The following is a 12,650-nucleotide window of genomic DNA, read 5'->3' on the forward strand; positions in this document are numbered from 1 at the left end:
ACTTAACCCTCACAGCAACCGTAGGAGACAAGCAAAATTATTATTCTTATTTAACAAATGGCATCATTAAAGCACAATTATTATAGAACTTGCTTACAGCCCCCCCCCCCCCCAAACAAGTATATGGAGGAGGTAAGTCGGGCTGGAAAAAAGTACAATGAAATTGTAAATAAGTACACAACATATGATTAAGAATTAGTACTTTTCAGCTACCGTGTAGCAGAAGAAACTCGGACTTGAACCAGGACTTGGATTCAAGCTCCATCCCTGAGTCTAAGTGTAAAAATTTGGGGCTGGTCACTGCGGGCAATTTTCTCACCTACAAAACGCAAGACAATAATTCCTACCTCAGAGGGTTTTTGTAAGGATCTAGCGTTTGTAAAAGCGCACTGTAATCTCTAAAATGTTAAACAAACGTGAAAAACAACTCCACTCTGCTTCGGACTCGTAAATTTGGGACGCGGTCAATCAACCCTAACAGGCAAATGCTCCGCTCTCCTTCCCGGAAGCCGGCGCAAGGCCCTCTGGGACTTGTAGTCTTATATGGGAGCTGGCGCTCCTTTCTCATTTGGGGAGGGGAGCAGCTGCATGTAAGCCCCGGAAGTACTTGTCGCTAGAGAGGCGCTCTGGTTAGGAGGGGAGGTCAGAGGTCGCGGGGGTAGAAGGCGTTCCTGCCGCTGGCCTAGTCGTTATGTAGTGGAGGGGTAGGCGCCCTCCTCCATGTTCTGGAAGGTTCTTGGTCTCGACTAGGGCAGAAGCCCCAGGACTTCTAGTCCCCGGCTTCGGGTCCCTGCCGGCTGAGCGGAGCCGCCGCCGCCATGTTTGGCTGCTTGGTGGCGGGGAGGCTGGTGAGGATGGGGTCGGGTGGTCTCAGGAAGCGGGCAGCACCCCGAGGGTGAGGCCCCGGGAAGGCAGGGTGCGCCGGTGCTAGGGGTGCGGGGGAAACCCCCTCACGTCTGCTTTCCAGCTGAGCATGGGGGTGGGGAGTGGGACGCTGGGATGTTCGCTGTCTTTGCCCCCAGCGCTTTTCAGAGTCGTTTTATTAGTAGGCACATCTTTAGGTGCCATTTAGCGAGGGTGCATTATCTGAGCAATGCATGACTTTTGTCCACTTCTCATCATCTCAGCCTTCTCTGTAGCGCTAATTTGGTACCGCAGACTTAACCAAAGCTCCTGAAATGGTTACCATTTTCATGTTGTAGTTGAAGAACTTAAGCTTTGTTGGTAGTATAAAGATTTCGCCTGAGCTCATAAATGAGTTGCAGTAAATCTGAACCTAATTTGTAGCGTCCTGTTTGTATCGAAGATTAAGGTGTTTGGGTAATGTACAACTGCTGAATCTTTTTAGAAGGGACTTAATAAAAATATTCTTAAGGTAGTTGGAAGTTGGCAGCTAGAAACTTATGAAACTTAAGCGTGAGCCTACCTGAGATGACCCCAGAAGGATTTGAGCCGCGAGTGTCCTTATTGGTGGCTTAAAAAAACCCCACCTTAATGCATTGTTAGAATTAAATGAGATAAATACCTGGAATTGTTCAGGAATAATCGGGAGGATGAATCTTGCTTGCCTCCTTAGAAACCACTCAGAAATCCATTTCAGACCCGATTTCTTTCACCTAGAATGTTTTTTTTTCCCCTCCCTGCTTTATTAAATATTGTAGCTCCTTTGTTGAATTGTTAAGGTTTTCATCAATTTCTGGCAATATGTTGTGAACACAGTACTGAGGAATCACAGAGATAAATTAGAGGTGGCTGTCAGAAAATCTGTCTCTGGAGTGACTGGGAGACCCCTTTTGGTGATGGTGGTAATTGTTAAAACTGGTGAGATGACTTTGGATTGCCCCTGCTCTTGATAGGAGAGATGAAATGACTAGCCTGGGATTGAGTCTGGGACTGGGATGAATTTCATTAGTCAGTGACATTTGAAATGTGTCTTTTTCTAAAGAGTTGAACTAATTTGGAATCCATGTTATCAACTAATTTGGAAGGACTAGGAATACCTGTGTCTATTTAGCTAACACCTGATCTCTGTAATGGATATCCAGTGGCAAGATTTTTTTGACGGTCTTTGACTCTTTAATTGTGAAGTTATTAGAAGAGACCTAGCGGTATCTCAACTCTTTAACTACATTATTCTCTTACTTTCTAAAGTTATGAACTCAGTTTTCTTTCCTGAAAATTTTTAAGTAAAAGTGAAACCTTTTTCCCGAGGTTTGAGGATTAGAGTGTAATAACACAGATTAACAGAATGGTGCCTTTGATAGGGTTGACATTTAAGAAATATTTATTTTGCCTGATGATTATTTCAAGACTTGTAATTACCATAATTTTACATGCCTTTTAAGATTTATGTGCATGGCAAAAACTGGTAAGATTGAATTTAATACTAATACACACCATTTGATTTATGCTCTTCCTTTGTTTTTTTCTCTGTGTTTAAACCGAAGGGTCGCTGCTGTGAGCTGTGGTGTAGGTCGCAGATGAGGCTCAGGTCAGATCCCGCGTTGCTGTGGCTGTGACCTAGGCCTGCAGCTACGGCCCAATTTGACCCCTAGCCTGGGAACCTCCATATGCCGCAGGAAGCGGCCCTAGAAAAGGCAAAAAGACAAAAATAAATAAATAAATAAAAAATAAACCCAAGGGTTTAATGATTTGGGGGTTACAAGTATATTTTAGGACTCAACAAATGAGGATTGACTGTAATTACTTCTGGATTGCTTACCAATTTTAATTACCTGAGATTCTTTACCCTCAAACTAGAAGATAAGGCTTTGGTGGTGTAGTGTTTTGAACAGACTTTCACCTTTTTTTTTTTATTACTCAATGAATTTATTACCTTTATAGTTGTACAATGGTCGTCACAATCCAGTTTTATAGGATTTCCATCCCACAACCCCAGTGCATCTCCCCACCCCCCAAATTGCCTCCTCTGGAGACTGTAAGTTTTTCAATGTCTGTGAGTCAGCATCTGTTCTGCAAAGAAGTTCAGTCCATCCTTTTTTCTCATTCCACATGTCAGTGAAAGCATTTGATGTTGGTATCTCATTGTATGGCTGACTTCACTTAGCATGATAGTTTCTAGGTCCATCCATGTTGCAAAAAATGCTGGTATTTCATTCTTTTTAATGGCTGAGTAGTATTCCATTGTGTATATGTACCACATCTTCTGGATCCACTCCTCTGTTGATGGACATTTAGGTTGTTTCCATGTCTTGGCTATTGTAAATAGTGCTGCAGTGAATATCGGAGTACATGTGTCTTTGCGAGTCATGGTTTTTTCTGGATAGATGCCCAGGAGTGGGATTGCTGGATCAAATGGTAGTTCTATGTTGAGTTTTCTGAGGAATCTCCATACTGCTTTCCACAGTGGTTACACCAATTTACAATCCCACCAACAGTGTACTAGGGTTCCTTTTTCTCCACACCCTCTCCAACACTTATTGTTTGTAGACTTTTGGATGATGGCCATTCTGGCTGGTGTCAGGTGGTACCTCAGAGTGGTTTTGATGTGCATTTCTCTAATCATGCGTGACGCTGAACGTCTTTTCACGTGTTTCTCGGCCATCTGTATGTCTTCTTTGGAGAACTGTCTGTTTAGATCTGCCCATTTTTTGATGGGGTTATTTGTTTTTTTGGTATGGAGCTGCAGAAGGTGTTTTTAATCCCTTGTGAGTTAATTCATGTGCAAAGATTTTCTCCCATTCTGTGGGTTGTCTTTTTGTGTTGTTTAGGGTTTCCTTTGCTGTGCAGAAACTTTTCAGTTTGATTAGGTCCCATTTGTTTCTTTTTGTTTTTGTTGTCAGTACTCTGAGAGGTGGATCTGAGAAGATGTTGCTGTCGTTTATGTCAGAGAGTGTTTGGCCTATGTTTTCCTCTAAGGGTTTTATAGTGTCTCGTCTTATATCTAGGTCTTTAATCCATTTGGAGTTTATTTTTGTGTATGGTGTTAGAGTGTTTCATTCTTTTCCATGTGGCTGTCCAGTTTTCCCAGCACCGCTTATTGAACAGGCGAACAGTCTTTCACTTTTATACCATTTTGAAGCCGTAATGATTTATTTATTGAAGTAAAGTCCTTTCAGGGCATTTCTGAAATAATTTAGGTATGTTTTTAAAAGATTAAATTCATTAAATCACTTTAAGGCTGAATGTATCTTTTTAGGTTTTCTATTAAAATTAGCTCTCTGTCTAGTGCATTTGGTAATTCCATAATTTGACTGTCAGATTGACCCAATGTTACATTTGGTATAATGACTTTAATTGACTATTTTTGGTACACGCTTACAGCAGTACTAAAAGGGCTATAGAAACGTAGTAAACTGTTGAACTAAAACAAGTTTCTTATTTTCTAGGTGCAAACAGCTGCACAGCAAGTGGCAGAGGATAAATTTGTTTTTGACTTGCCCGATTATGAAAATATCAACCATGTTGTGGTTTTTATGCTGGGAACAATCCCATTTCCTGAGGGAATGGGAGGATCTGTCTACTTTTCCTATCCTGATTCAAATGGAATGCCAGTATGGCAGCTCCTAGGATTTGTCACGAATGGGAAACCAAGTGCCATCTTCAAAATTTCAGGTCTTAAATCTGGTAAGAATAATACATTAAAATAGTTTCATAATTAAATTTTTTCTTAAGTAGTATAACATAGAATATGGGTTTTTTTCACTTTTCATTATATTTTTTCTGATTGCTAATGTGTAACATTATTTTTAAAAAATCAAATGATACGCATTTGAAAAACAGTAGGAGACCTCACACTCCCATCCTCTGCCTCTGGAAGGAACCACTCACTGTGGTTTTCTGTGTGTCATGTATACCTTTGTAAAGAATTTTTTTTAGAATTGGGTGTTTTAATAAATAATGAGAGGAATCATCTCATAATTTGTAATATGCACATCAGTATTTAAATAGATTAACCAAGTAGGCTTGTATAGGAAATACGAGTCTTTTTTTTTCTATGAAGATTTTTGAGCTCTTAGATTTGATACCCTTTCAATGTTCTTTTGGTTATATTGACATTGCAGAGGTTAGATCTTACAGGGGCATAATCCTTGCCTTGATGTTTGAGTATTTTGTATAGAAATGTGAGAATGAAATTAGGTACCATTTGAAGTCTAGATAGAAACAAACATAAAAATCTTGGAAGTCTAGATAAAAACAAACATAAAAATCTTAGCCTATAAATAACATATTCTCCTAGAAATAATCCATATAGTCCAAGGAAAAGTTCTATATAGGCAACATGTTTATATATTTAACAAACATTTGAGTGTCTACTATAGGAATTTTTTAATTTATTTATTTTTAATTGTTATTTCCCCAATACAATTTTTTTTCCCCACTATACAGCATGGTGACCCAGTTACATATATATGTACACATTCTGTTTTCTCACATTATCATGCTCCATCATAAGTGACTAGACATAGTTCCCAGTGCTACACAGCAGGATCTCATTGCTAATCCATTCCAAAGGCAATAGTTTGCACCTATTAACCCCAAGCTCCCCATCCACCCCACTCCCTCCCCCTTGGCAACCACAAGTCTGTTCTCCAAGTCCATGAGTTTCTTTTCTGTGGAAAGTTTCATTTGTGCTGTATATTAGATTCCAGATATAAGTGATATCATATGGTATTTGTCTTTCTCTTTCTGACTTACTTCACTCAGGATGAGAGTCTCTAGTTCCATCCATGTTGCTGCAAATGGCATTATTTTGTTCTTTTTTATGGCTGAGTAGTATTCCATTGTATTTATATACCACAGCTTCCTAATCCAATCATCTGTCGATGGACATTTGGGTTGTTTCCATGTCTTGGCTATTGTGAATAGTGCTGCAATGAACATGTGGGTGCGTGTGTCTTTTTTAAGGAAAGTTTTATCCAGATATATGCCCAAGAGTGGGATTGCTGGGTCATATGGTAGGAATTTAAAGACACCATTTAAGTTCTTGCCTGAGCTAGGTCATATTCTTATAAAGGAAGATAGTTCTGTGGACCAGTTATTAGAAGGGTGAAAAGGAATTGTGGATGTACAAAGTGCTGAGAGAATAGGTAAGGGAGCAATCAGCACTAAAGTATGGTGGGGAAAATTTCCTGGAGGAAGTGCTCTTGGCTCTCTTGAGAAGATAAGTAGGTTTTTGTCAGGCCTATGACAGAATATTGGCAGTCTTTTCTAAGGGGAGGTAACATGGGTGTAATGATGAAAGTTTGAAATCAAGGTGTGCTCAGAAGGGCATAAGCCATGATATATAAGGGTAGGATAAGCAGGCATAGATCATGAAAAGTTTATAAATCACACTGGCTCATGTGAATTTAATAGGTTAGCCAATTTTTTTTTTTTTTCCGTCTCTTTTTGCTATTTCTTTGGGCAGCTCCCGCGGCATATGGAGGTTCCCAGGCTAGGGGTCGAATCGGAGCTATAGCCACTGGCCTACGCCAGAGCCACAGCAATGCGGGATCCGAGCCGCGTCTGCAACCTACACCACAGCTCACGGCAACGCCGGATCGTTAACCCACTGAGCAAGGGCAGGGACCGAACCCGCAACCTCATGGTTCCCAGTTGGATTCGTTAACCACTGCGCCATGACAGGAACTCCAGGTTAGCAATTTTTAACATGCTCAGATCACAGACTTGTTTGATAGTACATGTAATAGGGTATAAACATAATGTAAATGCTAAAAATTTGAATGTACTCTGAAGCGTGTCCATGTTTCCCTCCCCATAAAGAACTGTTGCTGTAGGTGTAGAGGAACCAGTGAACAATTTTGGGTAGAGGAATGATCTGATGAAATGTCATTTTTAGCCTCAGGACTCTGTGAAGAATAAACTGGAGCAGGTCTGGCCAGATGATGAACCCTTAGCTGCTATTATTTGTATAGTTGGAATTCTATGAGAAGAAATGGGAGAGAGTAATATTTAAAGCTAAAAATTGGAGTTCCCATTGTGGCTTGGCAGTAATGAACCCGACTAGCATCCGTGAGGATGCGGATTCGATCCCTGGCCTCGCTCATTGGGTTAAGGATCCAGTGTTGCTGTGAGCTGTGGTGTAGGTTGCAGACATGGCTGGGATCTGGCGTTGCTCTGGCTGTGGCTTAGGCTGGCAGCTACAGCTCCAATTTGACCCCTAGCCTGGGAACTTCCATATGCTGAAAGGAAAAAAGGTAAAAATTGTTTAGATTGATGATGAATACTAATCTCTAAATTTAAGAAGCAGGACAAATTCTTATATCCCTTCTCCGTGAGGGTTCTCTGGGATAATTACCTCTAATCCCTAAGGCAGTTCTTTTTTTTTTCTTTTTAGGGCTGCAAGCACGGCATAGGGAAGTTCCCAGGCTAGGGGTTGAATGAGAGCTGCAGCTGCCAGCCACAGCTACGGCCACAGCAACGCGGGATCCGAGCAGCTATTGCAACCTTGACTGCACTTCATGGCAACACTGGATCCTTAACTCACTGAACAAGGCCAGGGATTGAACCTGCGTCCTCATGGATACTAATAGGGTTCCTTTCTGCTGGGCCACAAGGAGAACTCCCCTAGGGCAGTTGTTAAAAGTATGGGCCCCTCATCAGGAGCATCAGCATTACCTGGGAACTTGTTAAAAATGCAGATTTGTGGTAGGAGCCAGACCTACTGAATCAGAAAACTTGGGTGGTATCCAGTAGTCTGTATTTAAATAGGTTCCCTAGGTGTTTTTGTTACCTTCTAAAGTTTGAGAATCCTTGCTCCAGGGCATCCACTGTAAGTAATGAATTAGTATCTTAAACATGTAGTGTGGTATTCTGAAGAGTCTTTGGGAGAGTTAAGAAATAGTCACTATCAAATCATGTTTTTTTTTTTTGTGGCTGTGCCTAAAAATAAATAGATAATCTATAAGTAGAAAAAATTATGGACAATTCAGTTCACTCTAGTGAAATTATTGGATACTAAATATGAAGAAAAAGTAATAAAGGAACCAGAGAGAAGACAAGTCATTTTTAACTGAACAGCAGTTAGTTTAGCAGATTTATCAACAGCATGAGTAGAGGTAAAAAATCAATAGATAAGTATTTTCAATGTGCCAAGGAAAAATAAAATAACCCTCAAGACTGTCATTGTGCAGTGAAGGAGAAATAAGTGTATTTTTATGTGGAGATGAAAGAGTTTACTACTCATATTCCATTACTAGAAGAACTACTGACGGTTGTTGTACTTTAACACGAAATTGAATCCAGAATGTAGAATACAAAACTCTTAATAATTAACATGTCAAGTAAATATATTATTAGTAAAGAAGAAAAATTTAAATAAAGAATTAACAAGCTTGAGCTAATGGACCCTATAGAACCCTGAAACTAATAATTAGATCATACACATCTTTTAAGTACACAGAATGTCAAGCAAGCTGTAGCAAATGGAAGATAATCAGTATGTAACCCAGCAGTGTAGGTAATTACAAATCAAGAGATAAGACACTGTTATGTTTAGAAATTCAAAAGTATTTTAAATAATTAATGGGTCAGTGAAGAAAAGACCATGGAAATTAAACTTCTGCAGAAACCAAAACAAAGTAAAACATCACATATCAAACCTTTTGAATGCAGATAAGGTAGTACTGAAGAGATTAAGTCATAGGCTTAAATGTGTATGTGCGAGAAGAGATTGAAATGAATGGGCTAAGCATTTAACGTAATCAACCCAAAGAAAGAAGATGAAAAAAATGATAATGCTAAGAATTGAAATTAATGACAGAAAGCAAAGAAACAGTAGAGGGGCTTAGTGAAATAAAAATCTGATCCTTGGAAAAGACTAATAAAATAATGAACTACTGTAAAGATACGTTTAGGAAAAAGAGGAGACCCGATCAATGTTACTGAAAATGTGAAAATGGAAAACTCTAAATGTGATTAGGTAAAATTTTCAAGAAATTTTATGCCAGTACATTTGAGAACCAAGAAACAGGTGAAATTGGCTATTTTCTAGAACAATGTACTAAACAAAACTGACTCTGGAATAAGTTTAAATTCTGAGTAGATACAATATCAGTAAAGAAATTACAAAATAATTAAAAATATACTCTCTTCTACATATAACTATCAGGCCCAGATGGTTTCACAAAGTTCAACTAAACCTTTATGAAGCCAAGATTGTTCATATCTTATATAAACCCATCAGAATAAGAAAAGTGGTAAAGTTATCTAGTTTAGATTTTAAAACTAATATAATCTCTCATCAAAAGGATGAGGATAGTATGAAAGAGGAAATGTGGCCTAAGCTAATTTTATTTATTTATGTGCATAAAAAAGCTACAAAGTGAATTCAACAGAGTATCCTTATTTTTAAACACTTTTCACATAGAAAATTCAAGATATATAAAGCAGACCAAATGGAATATTGAACCCTTCAGTAGTCATCACCCAGCTTCAAAAATGTCCAGCTCATAACTGAATCACTTTGCTGTATACTCTAAACTAACACAATGTTGTAAATCAGCTGTTCTTCAGTTTAAAAAAAAAATTATCAACTCATGGATGATACTATTTCATTTATATTCCCACTCACTTCTCTCTTCTCATTTGGAAGCAGGTTTTAGAATGTAATCTGTAAATATATTTGTATGTGTCTCTGAAAGACAAGGCCTTTTTTTGAAACATAACTACAACACTGTTATAATATCTAAAAACAATTTGTTAATTTTTTTGGTTTGTTTGTTTTTTGTCTTTTGTCCTTTTAGGGCCACACCCACTGCACATGGAGGTTCCTAGGCTAGGGTTCCAATCGGAGCTGTTGCTGCCAGCCTATGCCAGAGCCACAGCAGCGCCAGATCTGAGCCGAATCTGCGACATACACCACAGCTCACAGCAGTAGCAATGCAGGATCCTTAACCCAGTGAGCAAGGCCAGGGATCAAACCCGAAACCTCATGGTTCCTAGTCGGATTCGTTTCCACTGCGCCACGACGGAAACTCCCAATAATTCTTTAATTTTGAATTGAGCATTTAATCAGTGTTCATATTTCCAATGGTCTCAGAAGTTTTATGTTTATATGCTTTAAAGTTTTAAAATATTTTCAGTCAGTACCTACATAGTAAGGTCCCTACATTGCGATTAGTTGGTTGATAAGTCAAATATCTTTTATAAAAGAGACTTAATGTATTGTGTATAATTTCCAGTAAATTAGTTGGATTTAGAGGTTTGAGGTTTCATTTGAATGCATTTAACTTTTTTTTGTAGGATTATTATAGGCAATGGTGTGTTCTTTGATCAGGATATATAAATAACAAATATATGTAACTATATATATATTTATAGTTATCTTTGGGGGAACTAACAGCAATTTATGTACAATGCTAATTCAAAATGATAATATTCTAATTGTCTTTTATTAGCTGTAAAGAGACACTTGTATATCTACTATTTGGCTACCTATGCGTAGTGGCATAAGGCAGGATAAACGCTTTCTGTTACTGTAAAATTGTCCATATTTTCTAGAGTTTATGTACAATATATATATTCTTTTTTGCTTGGATTCTTTCATTCAGAATGGTTACTTTTACATTCATTCATGCTGTAGTGTGTCTTGCTACAATAGTAATTCCTATTTATTGCTGGGTAGTTGTATAGTCTACCATCATTCACTTGTATAGACATTTGGATTGTTTCCAGTTTTGGGCTTATAAAAATAAAGCTGCTATAAATCTATATGAACATATGGTTTCTTTGGAGGGGTGCTTACACGCAGAAGTTCTCGGGTCAGGGATTGAACCCACATCACAGCAGTGACAATGCCAGATTGCACCGTAGGAGAACTCTGGACATAAGGTTTTGTTTCTGCTAGATAAATACCTAGGAGTGGAATGGCTGGATCCTATGGTACTTCTGTGTTAAACTTTTAAAGAAGCTGCCAAACTATTTTGCAACATGGTTGTTCCATTTTATATTTCATTCTGCAATATATGGAAGTTCCAGTTCCTCCCTGTCCTTGCCAGCACATGGTTAGTTTTAGTCGTTCTAACTGATGAATAATGGTATCCCTTTAGGTTTTAAATTTGCATTTCCCTAATGACTAATGATATTGAGCACTTTTTCAAGTGCTTATTTGCTCTCTATCTTTCTTAGTGAAGTGTTTAAATCTTTGCCGCCCACCCCCCTTTTTAAGGGACACAACTGCAGCATATGGAAATTCCCAGGCTAATTGAAGGTTCATCTGCAACCTGTGCCACAGCTTGCATCACTACCGGGTCCTTAATCCACTGAGCAAAGTTGGGGAATGAACCTGTATTCTCATAGATACTAGTCAGGTTCTTAACCAGCTGAGCCACTGCAGGAAATCCTCTTTTTTTTGGGGGGGGGGGGTGTTTTCTTACTGAGTTTTGAGAGTTGTGTATATATTCTTGATAAAAGTTATTCATTAGGTATGTGATTTGAATTTTTTTTTAATTTTTGGCTTGTTTCTTCTCTGTCTTTTGTAGAGCATAAGTTTTTCATTTTGATGAAGTTCAATTTTTCAATTTATTTTCTGGATTTTGCTTTTGGTGTTGTATCTAAGAAACCTTTGCCTAACACAAGGTTATAAAAGTTTTTTTCCTAGATATTTTTCACTTTTAGATTTTACATTTATATATGGGATCCAGTTTGAGTACATTTTTGTATTTAATGCAGGGTATGGGTTGAAGTTGTATCTTTCAGGGGGGGTGTGGGCAAGTGAATATCATAGCATTCCAACACCGTTGTTAAAAAGAGGAAGCAGTGACATTTTTCTGCATCCGTCATCAAGCATGTTCACTTGATATTCACTTGGGAGCTCTCAAACTATTCCATTTTATTTTTTTTTGTTTTTTGTTTTTTGGGCCAAATGTGTGGCATATGGAAGTTCCCAGGCTGGGGGTCAAATTGGAGCTGCAGCTGCCGGCTTATGCCATAGCCACAGCAACGCAGGATCCAAGCCATGTCTGTGACTTACACCAGAGCTCACTACATCACCAGCTTCCTAACCCACTAAGCAGGGTCAGGGATCAAACCCGTGTCCTCGTGGATACTAGTTGGGTTCATTACTGCTGAGCCACAATGTGAACTCCTTATAAATGAATACTTGTATAGATATTTGATGAATATGTATTGATTTAAAAAGGAAAAAAATGGAAATACAGTTTTTTAAACAAACCACTAGGGAAATATACTAGAAGATTAGATGGATACTAGGAAATATTTTTTTTTTTTTTTTTTTGTCTTTTGTCTTTTTTGTTGTTGTTGCTATTTCTTGGGCCGCTCCCGCGGCATATGGAGGTTCCCAGGCTAGGGGTTGAATCGGAGCTGTAGCCACCGGCCTACGCCAGAGCCACAGCAACGCGGGATCCGAGCCGCGTCTGCAACCTACACCACAGCTCTCGGCAACGGCGGATCGTTAACCCACTGAGCAAGGGCAGGGACCGAACCCGCCACCTCATGGTTCCTAGTTGGATTCATTAACCACTGCGCCACGACGGGAACTCCGGAAATATTAATAGTAATAAGCAGTAAGGCAAAGGAGTAATTAACTTTGGGCAAGAGAGAGTATTTTTGGTTTGTATTTGTGGAGCCTTTGGAGCATGGTAACAGTGCCTTACACATAATGTGGTGGGTTTTCTTTGTGTTAACAATAGGCTGTTAGTCAACTGTTAACCTTTGCATAGTTGGAA

The 12,650-nt window shown here is 38.8% G+C and overlaps 2 protein-coding genes across 5 annotated transcripts in view; one reads left to right on the plus strand and one right to left on the minus strand.

The window, feature by feature from the left end:
* LOC106504836 (uncharacterized) overlaps window positions 1-516 on the minus strand; it is a 172,075-nt gene extending 171,559 nt beyond the window's left edge. For all 3 annotated transcript variants that reach the window (XR_014814853.1, XR_014814852.1, XM_084975614.1), the window contains exon 1: window positions 348-516. The gene's annotated coding sequence lies outside the window, so the exon portion shown is untranslated. The remainder of the gene's footprint in view (window positions 1-347) is intronic.
* A 172-nt stretch (window positions 517-688) lies between these two features.
* The window catches only part of HIKESHI (heat shock protein nuclear import factor hikeshi), a 41,872-nt gene continuing 29,910 nt past the window's right edge, over window positions 689-12,650 (plus strand). For both annotated transcript variants that reach the window (XM_013979233.3, XM_084975608.1), the window contains exons 1-2: window positions 689-848; window positions 4,350-4,587. In XM_013979233.3, coding sequence (XP_013834687.1) covers window positions 819-848; window positions 4,350-4,587 — 268 coding nt within the window. In that variant the 5' untranslated portion in view covers window positions 689-818. The remainder of the gene's footprint in view (window positions 849-4,349; window positions 4,588-12,650) is intronic.

This window comes from Sus scrofa, chromosome 9 (assembly GCF_054392235.1).
Source record: "Sus scrofa isolate SSC_HxYL_T2T_F1_AM1 chromosome 9, Sscrofa_HxYL_maternal_Yorkshire_Landrace_v2.0, whole genome shotgun sequence".
In the NCBI taxonomy this organism is placed as follows: domain Eukaryota; kingdom Metazoa; phylum Chordata; class Mammalia; order Artiodactyla; family Suidae; genus Sus; species Sus scrofa.